At 39.6% G+C, this 25,621-nt stretch overlaps 2 protein-coding genes across 11 annotated transcripts in view; one reads left to right on the top strand and one right to left on the bottom strand.

Annotated features, from left to right (window-relative positions):
• The window catches only part of LOC130911982 (ubiquitin carboxyl-terminal hydrolase 8-like), a 28,789-nt gene extending 12,000 nt beyond the window's left edge, over window positions 1-16,789 (top strand). Inside the window, exons 2-11 of one of the 4 annotated variants that reach the window (XR_009062514.1) lie at window positions 1,441-1,608; window positions 3,288-3,432; window positions 3,506-3,591; window positions 3,801-3,939; window positions 5,325-5,367; window positions 7,272-7,440; window positions 7,547-7,709; window positions 7,787-7,931; window positions 14,825-15,052; window positions 16,775-16,789. Coding sequence is in view for 3 of the 4 variants with exons in the window: in XM_057829689.1 (XP_057685672.1) it covers window positions 1,505-1,608; window positions 3,288-3,432; window positions 3,506-3,591; window positions 3,801-3,939; window positions 5,325-5,367; window positions 7,272-7,440; window positions 7,547-7,709; window positions 7,787-7,931; window positions 8,086-8,270 (1,179 nt within the window). In the remaining variant the exon portion in view is untranslated. Of the gene's footprint in view, window positions 1-1,440; window positions 1,609-3,287; window positions 3,433-3,505; window positions 3,592-3,800; window positions 3,940-5,324; window positions 5,368-7,271; window positions 7,441-7,546; window positions 7,710-7,786; window positions 7,932-8,085; window positions 8,394-14,824; window positions 16,752-16,774 lie in introns of those variants that run through there. The other 3 variants (XM_057829702.1, XM_057829695.1, XM_057829689.1) reach the window with 3 other exon arrangements.
• Window positions 1-25,621, bottom strand: part of LOC130911811 (zinc finger and SCAN domain-containing protein 2-like) — a 98,830-nt gene that overhangs the window by 20,846 nt on the left and 52,363 nt on the right. For 4 of the 7 annotated variants that reach the window (XM_057829382.1, XM_057829424.1, XM_057829397.1 and 1 more), the window contains one exon: window positions 15,233-17,148. In XM_057829382.1, coding sequence (XP_057685365.1) covers window positions 15,566-17,148 — 1,583 coding nt within the window. In that variant the 3' untranslated portion in view covers window positions 15,233-15,565. Of the gene's footprint in view, window positions 1-15,230; window positions 17,149-25,621 lie in introns of those variants that run through there. The other 3 variants (XM_057829407.1, XM_057829432.1, XM_057829414.1) reach the window with 3 other exon arrangements.

Genomic DNA, 25,621 nt, shown 5'->3' with positions numbered 1-25,621 from the left:
CGTTAAAATCATGGCGTCTTTAATTATGCTTTCATGCTCTCACCTCCAGTTAGGGTTTGGCTGTTTAAAAAAATAAAAGATGAATGCCTTCCTGTTCAAAAATTTTCTTCCCCCCAAAAATTGAGATTTTAGGCTTTCCAATGATGTCCCACACATGCATATAGACCCTACCCACCGACGTCACAAAATCACGTGCTCGCTGTATGGTTCCGCCCCCTTGTCCATCATTTTGTGTCTGTATTATCAATGGTCTCAATTGATCAAGCAATTTATAATGCATTTCATGGAAGACCCGGTGCTTTCGGATGCCGTAAACTCACTTGATGCGTTGCATAAAAGGCGTTATGTGGAAAAGCTTCAGTTTATCCATTCGCCACATCCATATTTGATGCCTAAATCGATGTTTTTCGACCCGCTGTCTCCGCCGTATTTGCCTGACATCTGCTAGCTACCCTGAACTGTACAACTATCTTGTCCACACAAAATCAGCCTATTCTCACGAAAGTTTGAAAAACTTTAAGAGCTTGGAGGCTTATAAATACTTCGTTGCTGGTTGGGTGAAACAGGTCCTCTTCCACGAAAATTCGGCAGGAATCTATCTTGTGCTTGGAAAGGTGAGTTAGGAAATTTTCAATTCAAAATCTTTTGTTATTGCTAACAACCACTGTCAAGTCTAATGTATTTCATGTCGTTTGTCAATGGAGTTAGGGCTTTTAATGTTTATATGGTTTAGCGATAGCACTCTCACTACATACATACGTGTATGTTGTCGGCGATTAGCCTAGCAATGATCTTAATTGTGGTTGTCAGCCCAAAACCCTCTAAATATATATTAAATGCATCTTACCAGATATAAAATGACTACTACATAATCTGTGGTAACCGTTTGGAGCCCAGTTTTCTCATCGAATTGCAGCAGCCCATCTTGCTCTCTTCTCTCCGGGTCTCTCGGAATCCGGTAGAACTTCAAGTCTCTCCATCTATCTTCTCTGTTATTGCAACCGACCGCCACACACGCCTTCACCATTTTGATTATTAATGTTAACGAGCAGAAAAACACGTCGTAAATAGGAGGAATGTACGTAGCCGTAACAGGTAAACATGATGTGTTGACAGACAATTGGGCGGCACCAGTCAGGAGGAAGGAGTTGTGACGTCACGTGGGTAGGGTCTATTGTGGCTAGATATTTTGCAGGATAACCTGCATACCACTTGTTGTCTGGAGTAGGTTTTCCCTCTTAAAAGCTTTTGATTAACTTTCAACATCGAAAAGTATTTGCACCAAACTATTAAATACAATATACCTAAAACAATACGCCTGCGTTATCACATATTTAAAGAAAGGTTAATTTTCTGACTCATCGCTCATTAGTCAGGTATGCCGTTGTGTCTTATGAACATGTTTTTAATATAGTGTATATTTTTTGTGCTTATCTTCAGACATGTCTGAAGCGGTTAAAGAGCACTGATTAACTGTGAGTTCTGACTGAACACGCCCGCCAAGATGCCTGGGGTGCCCACCGGTGCCAAGGACCTCTATGTGTCCACATCGCTTGGTGACCTCAATAAAAAAGCTGAAATTAAGCCAGACAAGATCAGCACAAGAAAGTAGGTGTTGATAGTACAGTTTGACATACATACTGTACAGATTTGACAATGCATGCATTAGGCCTGAACGATATTGGAAAAAACTATTGTTGCGATTTTTTTTAGGTTTGCAATATATTGCGATATTATATTGCGATATTAAAAAAAAAAAAAAGATCTTTTTTAAAGAAATTTTCACTAAATGACTTGAATAGCTGTTTGGAAATACTTTACATAACACACCGTGACCACAGTGTATTCATATAATACCGTTTAATTTGTGAATGATGAAGATTTCTGTATGAAGGTATCCAGGAAGTCATGTCTGCACAAAATAGATCATTTATTGAATACAATATTTTACACTTCAACAGCAGCAAATAAATTAAATGATAAATAAAAGAGCAGGTGCATTAGTCCCCTAAGTTTTTGACAAAATATAACAATAAATAAAAACTTCTGTAAAATAACAACAAAGTTGTCAACATATTTGAACAAAAATATTAAATATGACAAATAAAAAAGCTGTTCACGAACTATAACAATAAATAAAAACCTCAGTAAAACAACAAAGTTGTCAACATATTTGAACAAAAATATTAAATATGACAAAAGAGTTCACAAACTATAACAATACATAAAAACCTCAGTTAAACAACAAAGTTGTCAACATATTTGAACTTAAATATTAAATCTGACTAATAAAAGTGCAAGTGCATTAGTCCCCTGAGTTGTTTACACAAAATATAACAATATAAAACTGCAAAACGGCAACAAAGTTGTAAAAATATTTCAACAAAAATATTAAGTATCAAAACTTTATGTGCAGCTGTACTAGTTATTTGAAAAATACGGTTTACAATAAATTTAAATATAAAAGAAATAAACTCAATTGAACTTGTAAATAATTGAACTGAATAACTGCAAATAACTGTGATGAATAACAGAACCATTTTAACTCCCAAATTTCCTGCCTTCCAGATAGCTGTCACATGAATAGAAAGAAAAGACATTCCTTCAGCTGTGTTATGTATTTGTCTGCATATCGTCCACCTTCCTTGCTCAGCAATTCTCAACTGGGTCTCATAGGTTTTTGGCCAAGACTATTAGTTTATCCACTATAGCAGGCTTGAGACAAGAACGTTGGCATTTAACAATGTTCCCACCTGTGCTAAAAAGCCTCTGATGGGGAGCTCGTAGAAGGAATGCATAGATACCTGCGTTTTAAATGGTCCCACATGTTTGACAGATTACTTCTTGTTGAGGCAACCATGGCGAGGCACTGTCGACAGGGCTGTTTTTTGTCCCTTATAGTCTTGTTCTTGCCAAAATACTTCCAAAACTCCTTTTGGATACAGTCTTCCTTGCTCCTCCAACGTGTTGATTGCTTGCTTTCACTTTGAGAACGGGCCCTCCTCCCTCCGCTCTGCTGTTCGGCCCCTCCTCCCTCCACTCCGCTGTTGCAGGGGGAGGGGGAGGAGCCGATGACTTGCTGGAGAGAAAGAGAAACTGTGCGCTTTTTTCCCCTCTCCTTCCTCAAAACAAACGTTTGTGGATTAAAAAAAATGAAATTAAAAAACTATCGCACGTCCTTGCGATGGGACTATTGCACATGCGCACATCGCGATGGCGATGTTTAAACGATATATCGTTCAGGCCTAGCATGCATACTATTTGAATACTATTTTATTATGATGCAGCTATGTTCAAAGTGCCTGCAAACTCTTCAAGGCGGCAGAGCAGAGTCGTCTAGACAGAGATGAGGAGAGAGCTTATGTGCTTTACATGAAGTATCTAGGAGTATATAACATTATCCAGACCAGACCAGACTTCAAGCAGCAGTTGGTATGGTGACCCAGGAGCCACAGTTTTTTTTTTATGTAATAAAATGAATTGTTCTTCATGCCTATGTCCACAGGAGTATTACATGACAATGCTCGGCCCCAACAACTTCAAGAAAGCCATCGAAGAAGCTGAGAGGCTCGCTGAAAGCCTCAAACTCAGGTCAGAATATTTTGGGAATTTTGAGTGTGATTGACTCATTGGCAGTGGTGGATGTCCAATCCATTTTGCTTTAGTGTGCTAGAAGTGATCATTCGCTACCAGCCTCTCCCAGACAATGGATTGGATGTCCATCGCTATCAATGGCAGTGAATGAGTTGATTAAAAAAATATATACAGTAGCTAATCAACATCTGTGAATGTTTTACAAGGTATGAAGAAGTTGAAGTGAGGAAAAAGCTAGAAGAGAAGGAGAAGCAAGAGTTGAAAAAAAGGAGTGAGAATATAACTGAGAAAGATGACAGTGGAAGCCCTCCCAAATCCTCAGCAGCCAACAAGGACGACAATAAGGTAGTACTTGGTTTACTGGGAATTTTGAGTGTGACAAAAATTGGGAGATTTAAGACTTTCTTTTATGATCAATAGCCAACCTCAGTTGTTGAGGTTGTATTCCATTTTTTGATACTCTGTACATCTTGTCCTGACTCAGTAGTCTCACCGGGATTGGACTTGCTGACACTTTCAACTAGAGCTGAAACGAGTACTCGAGCAACTCGAGTAACTCGAGTTTAAAAACTGATCCGAGTAATTTTATTCACCTCGAGTCATCGTTTATTTTGACAGCTCTAAGCATCACGTTTTGCTCGGACTACTTTTAATGCTGGGCAACGCGCTGTCACGTGCGGAGAGGAAGAAGGGGGGAAAAAAAACTTACTGCAGCCGACAGCCGCCACAAACGACGCCGACGTTGCTAAATACTAGCCCGCACGATGCTACGTTGGTACAGGTAGCATCTGATAAGTCTCATAGAGATCACATGTATGTTGAACTAGATGCGCAATGACAGACTCGGCCGCGTCTGGGCAGCGATTGTAAACAGCCGCCATCTTAAAGCAGTAGAGCGCTAATAAATAAGATTAACGTTACTGTCGCTACTAGCTCACGTAACGTTAGCCCTGCGGAGGGCTAGGTTTCAATTAATTATGACCACTGTCGATGCGTGGCTAATGTGTCTTACATACAGGCTTTAATATAACATAGCATTGTGGAGGGATGAGGGTGTAAAATAAAAACTTAATTATGCTAACTATCAATTTTAGCTCAGTAGTCATTGCTGGATAAAACACCCAAGTAGCACTGGTCCCTAATGTGCTCCAATACAGCCTGTATCATACATTTATTTTGAACACTGCAAAAACTCAAAATCCTATCAGGACTTACAGTTTAGACTAACTTAAAACTTAACTAGAACTTAAAAATGGCTTGACACAAAGAGAAATTCAATTGAAACGCGTGGGAAAAAATCCAAACTTTTAAGTGATGTGTGTTATCAAGCGTAACGGCATTTTTAGGTAAGATATATATATATATATATATAAATATATATAGTTTTTTAAAAATAATATCTAAAAGTTTTTTGAGTGAAAGCACTGAATTAGTCTTTTTTTTAAATTCTAGTTACATCTGAGATCCAATTGTTGGCTGTTTTCAACAATATACATCGAAAATAAAGACATTGATTGACTGAAAATGTTTCAAGATTAGATGAAATTTCTTGTTTTCTCATGTATATTTATAATTGCTCTTCACCTAAAAATATATTTGTTTTATCCGATTACTCGATTAATCGATAGAATTTTCAGTCGATTACTCGATTACTAAAATATTCGATAGCTGCAGCCCCACTTTCAACACATTTTCTCAAAAAAAATTTTTTTTTTTTTTAATTCCATCAGGTAAAAGGGGAGGTAAACGACTTGAAGAATGCATCTTCAAAAAGTAAGTAGTAATATTAAACAGGGATTATCTTTGGTTTTTCAGATACGGTAGTTATGGACTTGTTGATTTCCATTATCTATATTGTGGCATGAAGTAATTCTGGATTGTCTACATTCTTATGTTAGGCAGTCCTTAAAGGGTATGAAAACGCAAAGGGGGTGTGAGACATCAATAGAACCGTTATGTGCCAAGATAACAAATATTGATAAAGTTAACAAAAAAATCAATCACATTAAAGAGCAATTATCGAAAATAGATCGAAAATGACGAACATTTCCGAAAGTGTTGCGGAGACGTCATAACAAGGAAACAAAAGGTCGAGGCAGGTCCCATCGTTGTTTATCGACGAGAGAGTTGCGTTCGTGTTTTATCAAAAAATAGCTAAAATGGTTCAAACCTGTCCTGCTATGTAGTTTCCAAATAGCCATTTGTCGCAATGTAGTACCCATGAGTTCCCGAACGCGAGAAAAAAAGCTGGACTACGCAGACAATGAGTAAAGTTCGTCAGTGCTAAGAGGGCTAATTTTGCAATTTTACAGGGAAACGGGAACCTGACGAGCCAGAAGATGTGCCTACAACCTCAAAGAAAACAAAATTTATGCTACTTCCCTATCACTAAAGACCCACGAACTGCGAAGGAGTGAATTCGTGACCCGTATGTGAATAAATCGAGTGATTCGAGCATGTCTGTGGAACAGGAATATCAGCTTGTAGAGATCGCAAATCACGGCGACTTAAGCGTACATTTGAGACAACTCTACCGAAGTTGTGGATTAAAGTCATTTCGGAATATCCCGACATCGCTTGGAGCGCGCTGAAAACTGTGCTACAATTTCCAACATCGCTAGCTTGATGCTAGCTTCTCTCACTCTCCTATCTCGTCTCAACGAAACAAACTCAGCCCTCCTACTGATTCAGCGGGTGAGTTGTATTTTTTCCGTGCACTTAACACGACGGGGCTAAAAACAAATGCTATTTTATATTTGCTGTATTTTTCTGCCGCACATTGCCGGTGTTCTGACAAAGTTGGCATGCACGTAACGTTAAAAAGGATCGTGAATGCAGCGATTCCCAAGTACACACTACAAACTTTCTTTAAAGAAAGGAATATTAACTTACGTTTGCCACTCCGAAATGTCGTTTAGCGTTAATTTACGCCATTTCCGTGTTGCACATGTATGCTTGTGATGTAAATAGTTTTTTAGCACCATTGGATAACATTGAGAGTCCAACTGAATATAAAAGAGGGACACCGGTCCGTGAAAAAAGACCCAAATCACACCGGGGACCCCTGCTCTAATCCCATTTATATTTGTGTCGGTTGGCAGGGCGAAACCGATGATAGCATATTAAATGGTAATTATTCTATACATTATTTTGCGGTCACTGTGTAGGAGCTTCACAAAAAGAAATGCAAAACATACCATTTGGTGTTTCCCACACGAACTGTTGTCGGGGTTTCATCAGTGTGACTGCTCCCCTCAATGATCCTTTCATTAGGCTGCATTGGCTTTCGTTTGGGATCAAATTGATAACCCAAAACAGCAAAGAAAGGTTCATAACTCTCCTCTTCACCATTAGAAGAATGTTCGTTACGTCGGATTCGTCGCTGCAACTATAAAAACGTAATTGTCCGCCATCATCGCCGCCATTCAGTACTAAAGCACTGTTTCCTTGTTTTGATGTCACGCCCACAATCTGCCAGATTTCCGGGATCTCGGGGGCGGGTCTTTTTAGCTTGAAATTGACCCAAATTTCTCTCATTTTCTTGGTGTTGCAATGTGTGTAATTACACGAAGTGACATGATATGAATCCAAAAGGCATTCATTTATGGATAAATGATGGAATATTAGCATTTCCCCAGGTGTTAACATACACTTTAAATAACATGGTCTATTTACAGCTACGGCAGCGGGCGGGATCACTGCCGAGAAACTTTTCCACATGATGAAGGACCAAATGATAACGATAATCGTCATGGATGCCCGGAGCCAGAAAGATTTTGAGGAGTCTCACATTCAGGTCCCATCTCAGGCCTGCATCAGCGTGCCTGAGGAAGCCATCAGTCCAGGGTACGAGTCAGAGGAGTAAATGTAGCATGCTACTTGAATTGATCTTTTACTCTGTTTTGTATAATTTGATTTGATTAATCAAAACTGGACTGATGACAATTTTTAGAATCACAGTGAATCAAATTGAAGAAAAGCTCCCAGAGGTGTCCAAAGAGCAGTGGAATAGGCGGGGTTCTGTGGATTACGTAGTCCTGTTGGACTGGTTTAGTTCTGTAACAGATCTAAGAATGGGCGCCACGCTGCAGAGCCTTAAAGATGCTCTATACAAGGTAATTATGCCCAACAATAATTTTGTTTTGCAATGGATTATTCTAATTGATTTGTTAATCATTTGGATACTTCGCAGTGGGACAGTAAAACCATCTTGCGAAGTGAGCCACTTGTGCTGGAGGGAGGTTATGAGAACTGGCTGTTGTTTTACCCAATGTACACAACCAACGCTAAAGTCCACCCTCCAAGGCAGAACATTATTCAAAACACTCTGCCTCAGCGTGAGTATCCTCAGCCTTAGGAAGTAGAGATAGACTGATAATCGGCTAGGCCGGTATTTGGAAATTTGACATATCGATATCGGCCTTTATTATTTTAAATCTGACCGCTGATATGAAAAAAAATTTACACTGGGTTATTTTGACTATGTTGCAGCTGCACCTCTTTCTCCTGCACTAGAATTCACCCTGTCCTCTGATTGGTTAAATGGAATTACACTTGTATTGCAGCGTTCCACCTTTTCAAGGCCCTCAAAGCGCTTCACACTATATCTACGTACTGGTGACACAGCACCAGGAGCAACGTGGGATTTAGTATCTTGCTCAAGGATACTTAGATGAGGTCATCAGGGCGGAGAATCAAACCCACAACCTCTGGGTTGGGGAACGACTACTCTATCACCACCCCCTATTATTTTCTATTTGTGTGATTCAATAAAAACATGCTTTAGGCATTTCAATGAAGTTCAGCGTTTGCATGATTAAATTTTACACTTTTACTGCATTTACAGTGTATCACAAAAGTGAGTACACCCCTCGCATTTCTGCAGATATTTAAGTATATCTTTTCATGGGACAATACTGACAAAATGACACTTTGACACAATGAAAAGTAGTCTGTGTGCAGTTATTATTATTATTATAATTATTATTATTATTATAGTTATAAATTAACTCGATTATATAAGATGCACACAGACTACTTTTCATTGTGTCATTTTGTCAGTGTTGTCCCTGAAAAGATACACTTAAATATATTCAGAAATGCGAGGGGTGTACTCACTTTTGTGATAACTGATTTTTGGAGTTGATATATCTGCCTTTCTACTAATAATCTGCATCGGTCCTGAAAAACCCATATCGGTCGATCTCTATTAGGAAGCCTGTGTTGGAAGGCAAATCAGATTCAACTAGGACGACTAGCAATGAATAATTCTGTTTCAAAGCTAATGACATCTCATATATTGTGGTCTAAGGCAGAGAATGAGTTAAACTGTGTTGTGCCCAATGAAGTCATTTAAGCCTTTTGACAGTGAGCTCTACTCACTTCGGCCGAGAAATGTAATTTTGATGTTAACTCCCAAACCGCTGCGCAGAAGTGAACCAAACTTCACCCAATAGTGTATTGTATCACAATCTAGTAGTTACATTTGGAAATTTGGTTCTAGGACATTTGGTTAGAGCGCAATCCTCAAACTTAGTTCAAAAAAGCCATTTAAGCCTTTTGACAGTGAGTTCGACTCACTTCGGCCGAGAAATGTAATTTTGATGTTAACTCCCAAACCGCTGCGCAGAAGTGAACCAAACTTCACCCAATAGTGTATTGTATCACAATCTAGTTGTTACTAAGAGTGTGACAATATCTCGATACAGCGATATATCGCGATATTTTGCAACCCGATCGGTTATCGATATGCTCCCGCCAAGCATCGATACTTTTATTTGACATATTGGCCATACAATGGAGTATGGATGCTGTAAACTGCTCAATGTTTGTTGAGCAATTCCTTGGCGGTCCACTAGGGGGCGCTCAACAGTGGTGGTGAAGGTAAAGTGCGCACAAGTCGCCTAGAGAAGAAGAGCGGTCTCAAGTGGGTTGAAAAAAATAAAGCTTCGTGAGAACGGTGGAGGAAAAAGTGAGAAAAATATTGCTGAAAATCACACATGCGGACACACATTGGATTTTACATCAACAATAAAGGAAGTAAGGTGAACAAGGACTTTGCTGTATGCAAGCATTGTCTAATAAAATAAGGTTCACTGGCAGCTGGTGACTAATTGGACACTGGATTTCTATGGAGCATCACTTGAGGTAAGAAACTTTTGCAATGTACTAGTAATTGATTTTTTCATTTAAATGTATTATTTTGATGACATATTTGAGGACCACTTTCCATGTAGTTTACTACACAAACTGTTATGACTGCCATTTTGATACAATAAGCTATAAAAAGGTTTGAATAGCTTCCAAGATCTATAAGGTGATGTGCATGATAATTAATGTGTCCTACATATTAAAAACCGGTAATTATTGCATTTTTAATTTCTATTCATTCAATTAATTTTTTTTTTTAATTCACTCAATACTTCCAACACACACAAAAAAACAGAATTTCAACTCAAAAGCTATTGAGTAGCTAATATTTTTTATTTTGTTGTTTTTAAGGTGAGGAAGAATGTAACTGACTGAGTCTTACATCACAAATGCTGAAGCAGATGGTGGAAATGCTCAAACCAATGCTTTTGACAACAAAGGTCATATACAAAGAAAAGACCCACCAATTTTATCATTGCCCCACTCCAAGCTCAACTGCTGATTGACACTTACAGCACTGTTAAAACTTTTCAAAAGATTTAAAACTTAAGAAATTAAGGGTGCCATTCATCATGATTTCGCCAAGAAATATCAGTGGTTGTGGTTTGTTTCCTCTATATATGCAGGTACACAATTATCATTAGATTTATATTTTACAGCAATGTTGCACTGAAAAGGTGTCACTGTTTAATAAATGACTTAAACAGTATTTTTTCTATTTTGAAATATGTTTTTTTTTCGTTTCAACAGTTGTATCGTAGAATATCATGTATCAAATTTCTGACCAATATATCGATATTTGCGGTATCGTGATATCGTGAGATAATCGTTATCGTGAGGTGCCTTGAGGTTCCCACTCCTAGTTGTTACATTTGGAAATTTGGTTCTAGGACATTTGGTTTGAGCGCAATCCTCAAACTTAGTTCAAAAAAGCCATTTAAGCCTTTTGACAGTGAGCTCCCTTCACTTCGGCCGAGAAATGTCATTTTGATGTTAACTCCCAAACCGCTGCGCAGAAGTGAACCAAATTTCACCCAATAGTGTATTGTATCACAATCTAGTAGTTACATTTGGAAATTTGGTTCTAGGACATTTAGTTTGAGCGCAATCCTCAAACGGACTTCAAAAAAGCCGCCCAGAAATCTGTTCAAATGTGTATCGCAACTGTTTACCTGGATATTTATGCTGCTTAACCCTTGGGCGTTATTTTATTTTGACGAAATTCTTGTGATTTTGTCCAAAAATGGCTTTTCCTTTGAAGTGTGACAACCAGTGTTGTTAATAACGGCGTTATTTTTTTCAGTAGTGGGTAATTAATTACTTTTCTCATCTTGGCAACGCCGTTACCGTTACTGAGGACGGAAAGGCATGCGTTACTATGTGTTACTATATTGGTCGAAAAGTCTGAGGGAGACGGACTCACCGAGACGACAGAGCAGAGCAGGAGGCAAGAAAGTTGTGACGCCGAGCAAACGCGATGCTAGGTAGCTCCAATAATACATGTTGTAGCCGATAGCCGACAAACTAAGCCCGCATGTTATGGTAGACATGATAGATATCACATGTACTGTATATAGATATAACTAGATGCAAAATGACAGACATGGCACTAAATACGTTAGTAGACAGCCGCCATCTTAAAGCAGTAGGCTTTTTAGGACGGCTCTGTGTTAGAGAACCTTCCTAGCGAATCTAAGGCTACGTTCATACTACAGGTCTTAATGCACGTATCCGATTTTTTGTCATATCCGTTTTTTTGGCGTGCCCGTTCAGACTGCTTTTATCCATTGAGACCGTTCAAGTATTACGCATGCGCACAAGCATCAAAACAAATGACACACGTCATCCGTCATTCCAGGGATATCATGTTTTGCTTTTCAAAAGGAGGAAACAAATAACAGACATAAATAATCCCCGTTTAGGCTTATATTCAAAGTTTATATGGATCGATAGCATGCACGCACTGTCTGTGCACGTCACACACATATGGGCAGTTTGCCCCGACTCTCTCTCGGCCGTGTAAGCAATGTTGAAATATTGCTCACTTGTAACAGAGAAAACTGAGCATTCTCAGGCTTATCCTCAACCAATTTTTATTTTTTATGACTGTTGTGAAGCCCAGCCCTTCCCCGAAAGGCAAGCTAGGCGCTAATAACGCACAGGTGCATCGCTACGGTAACGACTCTCTCGCTATTTGATGACGCAATTGCTGCATGAAATCCGATTTGCAGGACTGGACAGTACAGACCGCCGCGACAGTCTGGAAAAATGTGGCCCAGATCGGATTTAGACCACATACGAAAGTGACCCAGATCGGATTTGAAATGGTCCCGTTCTATGCGACTTGTCACATTCAGACCGTCAAGTTAATGCCTCATTCGAGTCGGAAAAACACGAAAAAATCGGATTCGTGCATTAAAACCTGTAGTATGAACGTAGCCTAAGTAACTTTTTATCTAAAATACTTCTAAATCGGCAAAAACTTGACTTGAATCTATCTTTAAATGATGAAACAGTTTTAAAACATTCATATGTCGAAAGTAGAGAGAAGGGAACTAATGCAATAATGGGAGCAATTCTAACAACTTTTAACAGATGATTCAGGGTAAAGGGTAAATTAGGGTAAAGAATTGGGCTCGGGCCAATTGTACCAAAAACCTCCACAAAAAACTTCACTTAGGCTACGTTCATACTACAGGTCTTAATGCACGAATCCGATTTTTTCCGACTCGAGTGAGGCATTAACTTGACGGTCTGAACGTGACAAGTCGCATAGAACTGGACCATTTCAAATCCGATCTGGGTCACTTTCGTATGTGGTTCAAATCCGATCTGGGCCACATTTTTCCAGACTGTTGCGGCGGTCTGTACTGTCCACTCTCCCAAATCGGATTTCATGCAGCAATTACGTCATCAAATAGCGAGAGAGACGCTTACCGTTGCGGTGCCGCTGTGCGTTATTAGCGCCTAGCTTGCAGTGAGCACGGCTTTTGGGGAAGGGCGGGGCTTGACAACAGTCATAAAAAATAAAAAAGGGTTGAGGATAAACCTGAGAATGCTCAGTTTTCTCTTTGCTCCAAGTGAGCAATATTTCAACATTGCCTACACGGCCGAGAGTCGGGGCAAACTGCGCATATGTGTGTGTGTGACATGCAGGGACAGTGCGTGCATGCTATCGATCCATATAAACTTTGAATATAAGCCTAAACGGGGATTATTTATGTCTGTTATTTGTGTCCTCCTTTTGAAAAGCAAAATATGATATCCCTGGAATGATGGATGACGTGTGTCATTTGTTTTGATGCTTCTGCGCATGCGGGTCTTCATGTTCAGCGCGTGTCGGACTCCGAATTAGTGCGCATGCGTAATACTTGAACGGTCTCAATGGACAAAGTCAGCCTGAACGGGCACGCCAAAAAAACGGATATGAAAAAAAAATCGGATTCGTGCATTAAGACCTGTAGTATGAACGTAGCCATAGTGTGGCCAATGTTTTTTTTTTTTTTTTTTTGAGGAAAAAAAAAAAAAAGGTAATTATCACCAATTACTTTGCCAAGTAACTAATTACTCTTACATTCAGGTAATTGAGTTACTAACGCAATTACTTTTGGGGTGAAGTAATTTGTAACTATAATTAATTACTTTTTTTCAGTAAGATTAACAACATTGCTCGCCACAATAATTATGATTGTTATGAAAGACTTGCCAAAGCTTATGCTAATAAATGGCGCGGTCCCATTCAGACCTGTTAAGTTTCACGATTTGGTCGGGAGACTCCCGATTTTGACCCCAATGCTCACGCCTCACGATTAGAAAGCCAAATCTCCCAATTTTCCAAAAATGTCAATTTTTTTTTTTTTTTTTTTAACGTTTTTGTTTGTCACCGTTTTGTAACGATACCATTCGGCCTGATTCGGAAAGTGACCAACAACGAATAGCCTGGCCGTCTCCGACTTCCCTGCCCTCATCTGACAGGGAGGGAAGAGGCGAAGCACCACCGACTTCCCAAGATGCTGGCACTAATAAACCGGCTTTTAGACTGGTTCAAGTCTTTATTTTGGGAGGAAGAGATGGAGCTGACCCTGGTCTGCCTTCAGTATTCGGGAAAAACGACGTTCGTCAACGTAATTGCCGTAAGTCTTACCTGCCAGCGATAGCTAACTAGCCTAATGCTAATAGCATTAGAGCTAATGATGGGAGAACGATGAGGAGGAAGAAGTCGCTGCTTTACTCTGTTTTCGTGGATCAAACATCATGGAATATTAAACCACTGCGGTCCTACCCCCACAATATATGAATTTAAGTGAGAAAGCGTATCGTTACTTACTTGAAGTTTAATCATTTAGATTCGCTATTATGCTAAAGCTAGAGATGCACGATAATATCGGTCACCGATAATTATCGGCCGATAATGGCAATTATGACGTCACACAGATAATCCAGATAAAACGAAATTCAACCGATAATGCAATCCGATAATTATATACTTGATTTAGTCTCCAAACAGTTTCGTCCAATTCTGCTAGTTTTAAGAAGGTGTTTTTGCAGTGTAGTAATGTGATATATGTTAGGAATGGCTTACTTTTAAAGGCATTTTTGTGCAACTTGGGTGTTTACTCTCTAAGTAATTGTTGCCAAAAGCTTACCATTACACAATGTCATTGCCCTTGTTTAGATGTTGGAATTTACTACTTATTCACATTTGTTGTGGAAAAAAATAGCACTAAATTACATTTTTAGTGCTATTTGCTATTGATCTTTGTATACTTTAAAATTTTACATACATATTAGAATAGAATTATCGGCGTGACATTATCGGTTATCAGGTGGAAGGGGCAGGAAATTATCGGTTATCGATATCGGTTGAAAAATGTATTATCGTGCATCACTAGCTAAAGCTAAAGTTTATACTATACACTTTATTACATTATATAATTATTACTGTGCTGAAACAAAAAATATAAAGTTTCAATTCTAGGTTACAATTCAATTAAAAAACTGCCATGAAAAAGATACTTTTAAAAACAAATATTAATTTTCTAAATGATGTAATTAATGTTTTTAATTCTTGCTGATTTAGTCTGACGAAACCCTAATTGGAGTGATGGTTGATGAGATGAAGAGGCTGCTGAGGAAGCTGATGTCCAAATTTGTGCAAATGGATGTGATCAGGAAAGCTGAGGATATCCAAGATGTTGATTACAGGAATAAGGAGAACTGGCATGACACAGGCAACATAGCAGTATCACATGATGCCAGACAATACATGGAGCAAGTTGAAGGCTATCTCTGATGCCACCAAAAAGAGGTTCTTTGACAGTGTAGTTAATTTTTACACTAGTGTTGTGACCAAAATGAACTTGGAAAAAAAATGGTTGCATTTTGTCTTAGCGATTGTCGCGCGCGCGCGCGTCATCGGGGTTGGCAAACAGAAATCTCCCTATTTGCAATTTCTACAACTTAACAGGTATGCATTGAATGTCTGTGTCTACGCGCTTTTCTCTGCCTCTTAGCGCTCAATGTACAAAAAAACGCGCCACTGTAGTCTGTTTGCGGCAATGCATGAGTGGGTCATTCCGCGCATGCGATAAATGCGTTAAATATTTTAACGTGATTAATTAAGAAAATAAATTACCGCCCGTTAACGCGACAAGTTTGACAGCCCTAATTATAACCCATACTAACACTTATCTTTTAAGAACTACAAGTTGTCCGTGGTTCCCTGTAAGAGAAGGTTTTACAGCACGCGGATCATATGAAAGGGCTCTCTTCGGTGTGTGTTCTGCGTCATGAATTGATTCTCGCTTCAGGGTGAACCTTTTTACCTAATGTGTATGCGCGTGTGTTGTGTTAATGCATGCTTCGAACCAAATCTTTTATCACAAAGAGAGCAGGCAAAAGGCTTTTCTTTAGTGTGTGTTCTCGTGTGTCTTGTTAATTCGTCCTTCGAACAATATTTTTTATCGCAAAGAGAGCAGATGAAAGGCTTCTCTCCAGTATGTGTCCTCGTGTGTCTTGTCAACTCATAGTTCGTTCGAAATCTTTTATCACAAAGAGAGCAGGCAAAAGGCTTTTCTTTAGTGTGTGTTTTCGTGTGTTTTGTTAATTCTTCCTTCGAAAAAAATTTTTTATCGCAAAGAGAGCAGACGAAAGGCTTCTCTCCAGTATGTGTCCTCGTGTGTCTTGTCAACTCATAGTTCGTTCGAAATTTTTTATCACAAAGAGAGCAGGCAAAAGGCTTTTCTTTAGTGTGTGTTCTCGTGTGTCTTGTTAATTCTTCCTTCGAACAAAATTTTTTATCGCAAAGAGAGCAGACGAAAGGCTTCTCTCCAGTATGTGTCCTCGTGTGTCTTGTAAACTGATAGTTCGTTCGAAATCTTTTATCGTAAACAGAGCAAGCAATAGGCTCGTCTCCGGTGTGTGTTCTTGTGTGTTTCTGTAAAGTTCCCTGCTGGGCGAATCTTTTACCACAAAATGTGCAGACAAAAGGCTTCTCTCCAGTGTGTGTTCTCGTGTGTCTTGTTAACGCTTGCTTGGTACAAAATTTTTTATCGCAAAGAGAGCAGATGAAAGGCTTCTCTCCAGTGTGTGTCATTGTGTGTCTTTTTAACGCTTCCTTCTGACCAAATCTTTTACCACAAAATGTGCAGACAAAAGGTTTCTCTCCAGTGTGTTCTCTCGTGTGTCTTTTTAACGCTTCCTTCCGACCAAATCTTTTACCACAAAATGTGCAGACAAAAGGTTTCTCTCCAGTATGTGTCCTCGTGTGGCTCGTTAAGGCTTGCTTCGTACGTAACCTTTTATCGCAAACAGAGCAGACGAAAGTCTTCTCTCCAGTATGTGTTCGTATGTGTATTTTTAAAGTTCCCTTCCGGCCAAATCTTTTACCACAAAATGTGCAGACATAAGGCTTTTCTTCAGTGAGTGTATTCATGTGTTTGATTAAATGTTCCTTGGTAGTAAATGTTTTATCGCAATGTGAGCAGGAAAAAGGTTTCCCACCCGCGCATTCTTTTGTCTCTCTTTTCAGTGATGACTTGTTTAAGGATTTCGACGCATCAGAGTCAACATCCTCCTCATCAGTGTCAAAGACAGAAGAGTGCGACATTACGTCGTCAGTGTCCGAGAGTGGTGCTAAGAGGTCGTCCGGTTGCGACTGTCCCTCACCTTTTGTTGTCAGGTGTTGAAATGAGCTGTTGCTCGAAGGTTTCGCTGCTCCGCTCAGACCTTCATCTTCTTCTACGCTTTTTACAGCGACAGTCATTGGAAACATGATGATTTCTTCTTCCTGTTTTCCTTCTTTAATGCTGCAACGCACTGGCTCCGCCTCCTGTTTGATGTACGCCAGATTCGACTCCTCCCATTTAACGTGCTTCTCCAGGTGAAGATCTTCCAATGTAACATCTGTGGGACACAGGATAAAAATTAAGTGGATTATTTATTTATTATATAGAGCAGGGGTGCCTAATCTTGGTCCTCGAGAGCCCCTATCCAGCTTGTTTTCCGTGTCTCCGTCCTGTAACACACCTGAACCAAATGATCAGCTCATCAGCAAGCTCTGCAGCAGCCTGATAATGATCCTGATTAGTTGATTCAGGTGTGTTAGGAGGGAGACATGGAAAACAAGCTGGACAGGGGCTCTCGAGGATCAACATTGGGCAACCCTGATATAGAGGATTAATTAGTAATGGGACGAAATGTCAACCCACACTTTGTGGATTCTGGGCTGTGTAAGAATATTTAGTGTAATACTTTCCAAAGAAAACAAATCCAAACACGGGAGAGAAATTATTATTTGTGAATAAAATCCAACAATAAATCACCCTATTAGCACTTGTTGCATTTTTCGCATATAGTAACACAAGCACATTCATATTATGTCTCCAAACAAATACAGTGCCCTCCATAATTATTGGCACCCCTGGTTTAGATGTGTTTTTCAGCTTCTAATATACAGTATATATTTTTTAATTCAAATAATATGGAACCTTAATAGAAATAAAGAGAAAAATCCAACCTTCAATACAAGTGCATTCATTCAGTGGGGAAAAAATACCGCATAAAGAAAAAAATATTTGACATCAATGTCACAATTATTTGCACACCTGGTATTAATACTTTGTACAACCCCCTTTTGCCAACAAAACAAGGTCTGGGGACTGAGATGGCCACGGGAGGAGCTTGATTTTGTGTCTGGTGAACCATTTCTGTGTAAATTTGGCCATATGTTTAGGGTCATTGTCTTGCTGAAAGACCCAGTGACGACCCATCTTCAGCTTTCGGGCAGAAGGCAACAGGTTTTGATTTAAAATGTACTGGTATTTCAAAGCATTCATGATGCCATGCACCCTAATAAGTAGAGATGCCCCGATCGATCGGGTCCGATCACGTCATTTTCAAAGTATCGGAATCGGCAAAAATATATCGGCCATGCCATTTTTTAATATATATATATTTTAATAAATCGTTTTCTAATTCTATTTAACGTTACAGAAATAATATGTTGCAGTCATCCAGTCTTTCGGGTAGGCTTAGCGTTGGGTTACCATAAATATCCTGACGAGGGCGGTATTTACTTGATTTAGAAATGAGTCACGTTAAAGTATTTAAGCTATTAATATTTGCGATGTATGACCCTTTCATTCATTGTCACACTAAATCTGTTGTGCCGCCATATTACCTACATAGAGAGTTTAATTTAAAGACAGCAAGAATTGAATAATGTGTTCTTTGCCTGCCTTTGAAACCTCCCCTTATTTAATTAAAACCTTGCATACATCCACCCCATGATTAGGACTATCGTTGGAAGAAATATGGGAAGCAAGGAGGTCAATAATACATTGTCTATACTCCATGGCTTAGTCTCCAAGCAGAGATAGTATATCCATTCTTACGATGACTCACAGTCATGGTTTTACTTCCCATCATGGTTCCACTTTCCCATCATGCCTTGGGGCATGCTGCAGTATCTGAACTGAAAGCTCAACAAATACACTAGATGGCAGTATTTAGTAACAATACACAAAGTCCCAAGTCTTTCTATCCTTGGATCCCTCTCACAGAAAGAATGTTAATAATGTATATGCCATCTTGAGGATTTATTGTCATAATAAACAAATATAGTACCGATGTACTGTATGTTGAATGTATATATTCGTCTGAGTTTTATTCATTTTTTTCTTAATGCATTGCCAAAATGTATATGATCGGGAAAAATTATCGGGAATGATCGGAATTGAATCGGGAGCCAAAAAAAGCAATCGGATCGGGAAATATCGGGATCGGCAGATACTCAAACTAAAACGATCGGGATCGGATCGGGAGCAAAAAAACATGATCGGAACAACCCTACTAATAAGGTCCCCAGGGCCTTTGGAAGTAGAACAGCCCCACAGCATCACTGCCCCACCCCCATACTTCACAGTGGGCATGAGGTGCTTTTCAGCATGCACATCTTTCGTGGCACGCCGGATCCACTTAGTGTTTGTTGCCAAAAAGCTCAATCTTGGTCTCACACAAAAATACACACGGCCCCAGTTGAAACCTGGGACTGTGTGCTTTGCTCAGATGAGACCAAGATATAGAGTTATATAGCTATAGAATTCTTAACACTGCTAACCTATTGGGATTCAAGCCCACTTATGAGCAAGTGAACCACCATGACGCTTTGAAGCAATTGACTGAAACACATATAGATGACGTTGCTCTGTGTGAAACAATATACCAAGATTTTTAAAAACATTCTTTTTACGACACACTCAAATCGAAAACCTCGGCGTCAGAATTAGAGATGAGACAGCATAGAATAGGATGCCAACATACACTCAAAAGAGATTCACACAAATACTAGGTTCTGGACTACATGGCTGATTTTTGTACACTTCAATTACAACTCTGCCCCCCCCAACCTCTTGGTTATCAGCCCCCCTCCACGGTGTCAACCAGAAATACAACTAGCTAACGATAGGACCAACATATTCATATTTACCAGAGTAGGCGAATAATGTATTTCTTGTAGGTTTGAGAAACGATTTAAATTTTTAATCGAGTTAATCACAGCTTAAAAATTAATCGCAATTGATCGCAATTCAAACCATCACTAAAATATGCCATATTTTTCTGTAAATTGTTGTTGAAATGGAAAGATAAGAAGACGGATATATACATTCAACATACTGTACATAAGTATGGTATTTGTTTATTATAACAATAAATCCACAAGATGGCATCAACATTATTAACATTCTTTCTGTTAAAGGGATCCACAAGTAAGACTTGTAGTTCTTAAAAGATAAATGTTAGTGCAAGTTATACTAATTTTATAATAAAACCCCTCGTAATCTTTTCGTATTAATTAAATTTGTAAAATTTTCTATCAAAAAATAAACTAGATACACTAAATACACCACATACACCAAATTAGATATCAAGCCAAATAGTGTATTTTGTCCCTCCACTGACGCCATAGTTTCCTGTTTACTGGTCCATCCATTGTAATTCACGTCATTTGAGTGCTGGCCTCTCAACGTACTTGACCTCTGATATTGTGTATATTGTGAATAAATATTGCCATCTAATGTATTTGTTGAACTAAACGAAATGTTTGAATAGAGTTTAACCAAGGTCTTGAGTAAGTTTTATGTGCATGCTGCATAGCTATTTTGATTGGGATGTCTTTTAACTGTGTGAGAATAGGGCCTCATTAATACAGATTGAAGCGCTTTTCTTTTTGAGAACATTACTTTTTTGAGAGATATTATTTTCGTTGTGCTTTCACTAAATGATACTTATGTTTGTTGTGAAGGAGTTGCCGAAGCATATGCCAATAAATGGCGCGGTCCGATGAACGCCTGTGTCCACTCGCCATTTGTAATATTCTGATATAGAATTATACAAGGCACCTTGAAGTGCACGCGGCGCCAACATGTTGTTTACTCACATGATGCAGGGGTGAGTTCGAGTTACGGTCTGCCGAGAGCTGTGTTAATGTTGAAGCTGAATGTACTAACAAACAAAGTGCGCGATGTTGATGTATTAGTATGTGTGTGGAAGAAGACTGGAATGTGTGGGTATATGTGTGGCTCTGAAAAGAAAGAAAATGACATCATATTAGTGCTGATGCAACAAACAATGCAAACTGACTGTAAAGCAGTCAATGACACACATACATGAACTGTATAATAAACACAAAGGTGGATTTGCGCGAGTGCGTGCGCACAACCCGGAAGCACGCTGCGTGCACGTGCAGTCATTGGCCATAAAAGTGGCGAAAACTAAGCACTTTACACTCATACAGTGGAGCAAATAAGGATTTAGTCAACCACCAATTGTGCAAGTTCTCCGACTTCAAAACATTAGAGAGGCCTGTAATTGTCAACATGGGTGAACCACAACCATGAGGGACAGAATGTGGGAAAAAAACAAACTCATATCGTTTGATTTTTAAAGAATTTATTTCCAAAATAGAATGGAAAATAAGTATTTGGTCACCTACAAACAAGCAAGATTTCTGGCTGTCAAAGAGGTCTAACTACTTCTAACGAGGCTCCACTCGTTACCTGTATTAATGGCACCCATTTAACTCATTATCAGTATAAAAGACACCTGTCCACAATCTCAGGCAGTCACACTCCAAGCTCCACTATGGCCAAGAACAAAGAGCTGTCGAAGGACACCAGAGACGAAATTGTAGACCTGCACCAGGCTGGGAAGACTGAATCTGCAATAGGTAAAACGCTTGGTCTAAAGAAATCAACTGTGGGAGCAATTATTAGAAAATGGAAGATATACAAGACCACTGATAATCTCCCTCGATCTGGGGCTCCATGCAAGATCTCAACCCGTGGCGTCAAAATGATAACAAGAACGGTGAGCAAAAATCCCAGAACCACACAGGGGGGAGCCTAGTGAATGACCTACAGAGAGCTGGGAGCACAGTAATAAAGGCTACTATCAGTAACACAATGCGCCGCCAGGGACTCAAATCCTCTACTGCCAGACGTGTCCCCTTGCTGAAGCCAGTACACGTGCAAGCCTGTCTGCGGTTCGCTAGAGAGCATTTGGATGATCCAGAAGAGGACTGGGAGAATGTGTTATGGTCAGATGAAACCAAAATAGAACATTTTGGTTGAAACACTGGTTCTCCTGTTTGGAGGAGAAAGAATACTGAATTGCATCTGAAGAACACCAAACCCACTGTGAAACATGAGGGTGGAAACATCATGCTTTGGGGCTGTTTTTCTGCAAAGGGGCCAGGACGACTGATCTGTGTAAAGGAAAGAATGAATGGGGCCATGTATCGAGAGATTTTGAGTGAAAATCTCCTTCCATGAGCAAGGGCATTGAAGATGAGACGTGGCTGGGTCTTTCAGCATGACAATGATCCCAAACACACAGCCAGGGCAACAAAGGAGTGGCTTCGTAAGAAGCATTTCAAGGTTCTGGAATGGCCAAGCCAGTCTCCAGATCTCAACCCCATAGAAAATTTATGGAGGGAGTTGAAAGTCTATGTTGCCCAACGACGGCCCCAAAACATCACTGCTCTAGAGGAGATCTGCATGGAAGAATGGGCCAAAATACCAGCAACAGTGTGTGAAAACCTTGTGAAGAGTTACAGAAAACGTTTGGCCTCCATCACTGCCAACAAATGGTACATAACAAAGTATTGAGAATAACTTTTGGCAATGACCAAATACTTATTTTCCAACATGATTTGCAAATAAATTCTCTAAGAATCAAACAATGTGATTTTTCAGTTTTTTTTTTTTTCCACATTCTGTCTCTCATGGTTGAGGTTTACCCATGTTGACAATTACAGGCCTCTCTAATATTTTCAAGTGGGTGAACTTGCACAATTAGTGGTTGCCCCACTGTATGTGTTAGGGTTCATTCGCCTCGGGGCGTCGGTTAGAACACAAGGAGCAGAGAGTTGAGCTGGCCTTTGGCACTTTTAATCCAACTTGGCAACAGACACAACTATATACAGGTAATGGCACTTGATATGGCAATCACTCAATGAGCAGATGAGAGCATGCGTGGAAAGATGTTGATGTATTAGTATGTGTGTGGAAGAAGACTGGAATGTGTGGGTATATGTGTGGCTCTGAAAGGAAAGAAAATGACATCATATTAGTGCTGATGCAATAAACAATGCGAACTGACTGTAAAGCAGTCGATGACATACATACACGACTCTCACAGTATAATAAACACAAAGTGGGGGGGCGCGGGTGCGTGCGCACAACCCGGAAGAACGCTGCGTGCACGTGCAGTCATCTTGCCCATAAAAGTGGCAAAAACTAAGCTCTTTACAGTGATATGTACAGCATCATCTTAAGATGCTAAACTAACACATTCCCTCTTAACACAGATGTGCAACGCAAATATAATGTAAACACTGCTCTCTTCGACGCAGCGAGGACGAGCAGGTGCAACCAGCCGACGTAACCGTAAAAAGGCAAAACGGTCGCGCTGATAATGGCTCTAACTTATCAAAAAACTTTATGACATGAAGAGGAAATACATTCGTTCATGGACGCAGTCAGATTAATACTTCCTCGCAGAGTCGCACACATCTTAACAGGTGACCGTCCTCTGCTCGAAATGCGCACCTTACGCCTCTTCCCAGTCCCAGAATACATAGCGCGTGTGACGTAGGACAATAACAGGAAGTAACTGACTGGTTGCTCCAGGAATGAATGCATACCCAAGAAACATTTCTAAAAGGAGTATCAAAATGGCTAATAAAAACGTTTAGGATTATTTTTGATGCATATATGTTATATTTTTCTGATAGAGTATTTGACGAGGACTACGATAGAGCCATTAACGGACTTTTTGGGAAAATCCCCATTTCTATAAGTAGTCTCAAGAATAATGACCGTGCCTGTGAAAATCAATGCAAACTCACTCGGCGACGATTCTTCAGGTCATGCTTGATAAGTAGTCTCTCTTTGAGTAATCATGTAGTTTAACTTGCCGAATTAAATGTGTGTAACGTGTAAATTACGAAACGTAAATCGTGCTGGTTTGGTTGGAAACGATAAGCGAATCGTTAAATAAACTGCCAAACGATTCCATGGACTGAACACACGGAACCGGTTCTCTATAACAACCGGTTCTCGATTCCCATCCCTACTTTGACCTTTTGTGTGTGCGCGTGTTTTGTTAACTCTTGCTTCGAAAGAAATTTTTTATCGCAAAAGGAGCAGACGAAAGGCTTCTCTCCAGTGTGTGTCCTTGTGTGTCTTGTCAACTGAAACTTCGTTTTAAATCTTTTATCGCAAACAGAGCAAGCATTAGGCTGGTCTCCGGTGTGTGTTCTTGTATGTTTCTTTAAAGTTCCCTGCTGGGCGAATGTTTTACCACAAAGTGTGCAGACAAAGGGCTTTTCTCCCGTGTGTGTTCTTGTGTGTCTTGTTAACTCAGGCTTCGTACAAAATCTTTTATCGCAAACAGAACAGATGAAAGGCTTCTCTCCAGTGTGTGTCATTGTGTGTATTGTGAAAGCATTCTTCTTACAAAATCTTTTATTGCAAAGAGAGCAGACAAAAGGCTCGTCTCCGGTGTGTGTTCTTCTGTGTATCTTTAAATCTCTCATCTGGGGGAATCTTTTACCACAAAGTGTGCAGACAAAAGGTTTCTCTCCAGTGTGTATTCTCATGTGTACTTTTAATGCTTCCTTCCGACCAAATCTTCTCCCACAAATTGTGCAGACAAAAGGCTTCTCTCCAGTATGTGTCCTCATGTGGTTTATTAAGGCTAGCTTCGTACATAATCTTTTATCGCAAAGAGAGCAGACGAAAGTCTCTCCAGTGTGGATTCGTGTGTGTATTTTTAAAGTGTCCTTCCAGCTAGAAGATCTTCCACTGTGACATCTATGGGACACGAGATAAAAATAAAGTGGTTTCTTTATTTATCATATAGTGGGTTAATTAGTAATGGGACGAAATGTCAACCCACACTTTGTGGATTCTGGGCTGTGAAAGAATATTACCCTAATTTTCGGACTATAAGCCGCTACTTTTTCCCCTCATTTTGAATCCTGCGACTTATTTCATTATCTATTTGGGTTAATAGGTAAAACTTTGAGGGCGGGATCATAAGACTGTCATAAGAACGTCATAATTATGACATGACACTATCATGGGCACTATCATTAACTAGTGTAATACTTTCCAAAGAAAACAAATCCAAACACGGTAGGAGAATTATTATTTGTGAATAAAAATGATCAATAAATCACACTATTAGCACTTGTTGCATTTTTCGCATATAGTAACACAAGCACATTCATATCATGTCCCCAAACAAATAGCTATAGAATTCTTAACACTGCAGACCTATTGGAAATCAAGCCCACTTATGAGCAAATGAACCACCAAGACGCTTTGAACCAATTGACTGAAAAGCATATAGATGACATTGTTCTGTGTGAAACAATATACCAAGATAAAATTTTTAAAAATGTGAAATTAGACACACTCAAATCGAAAAGCTCGGCGTCAGAATTAGCGATGAGACAGCATAGATTAGGATGCCAACATACACTCACATGGGATTCACACAAATACTGGGTTCTAGACTACATAGCTGATTTATGTACCAGGCATGAAAATCTCTCACCTTTCGGCGAAATTCGCCGTTTTGAAGTCAAAAATGGCGACCTACGTGAATTGCGTAGATCCGAGGAGAAATTCTTTTTGGGAGGAGGGGGGGGGGGGGGTCGGGAGGTTTTATTTAATTATTATTATTGTAACGAATCGAGTTATAATGTGGCGAGGGTGTTAGCATGTGTTCCTGAATGCACCGCATGACGTAGAGGGGTGAGGGAGGTGCGGGAGAGCGAGGGACGTGCCTTCCGTGTTTACGTTTGTTC

The sequence above is a fragment of the Corythoichthys intestinalis genome, chromosome 1 (genome assembly GCF_030265065.1).
Source record: "Corythoichthys intestinalis isolate RoL2023-P3 chromosome 1, ASM3026506v1, whole genome shotgun sequence".
NCBI classification, from domain to species: domain Eukaryota; kingdom Metazoa; phylum Chordata; class Actinopteri; order Syngnathiformes; family Syngnathidae; genus Corythoichthys; species Corythoichthys intestinalis.
This window is presented reverse-complemented; position numbering and strand designations above follow the sequence as displayed.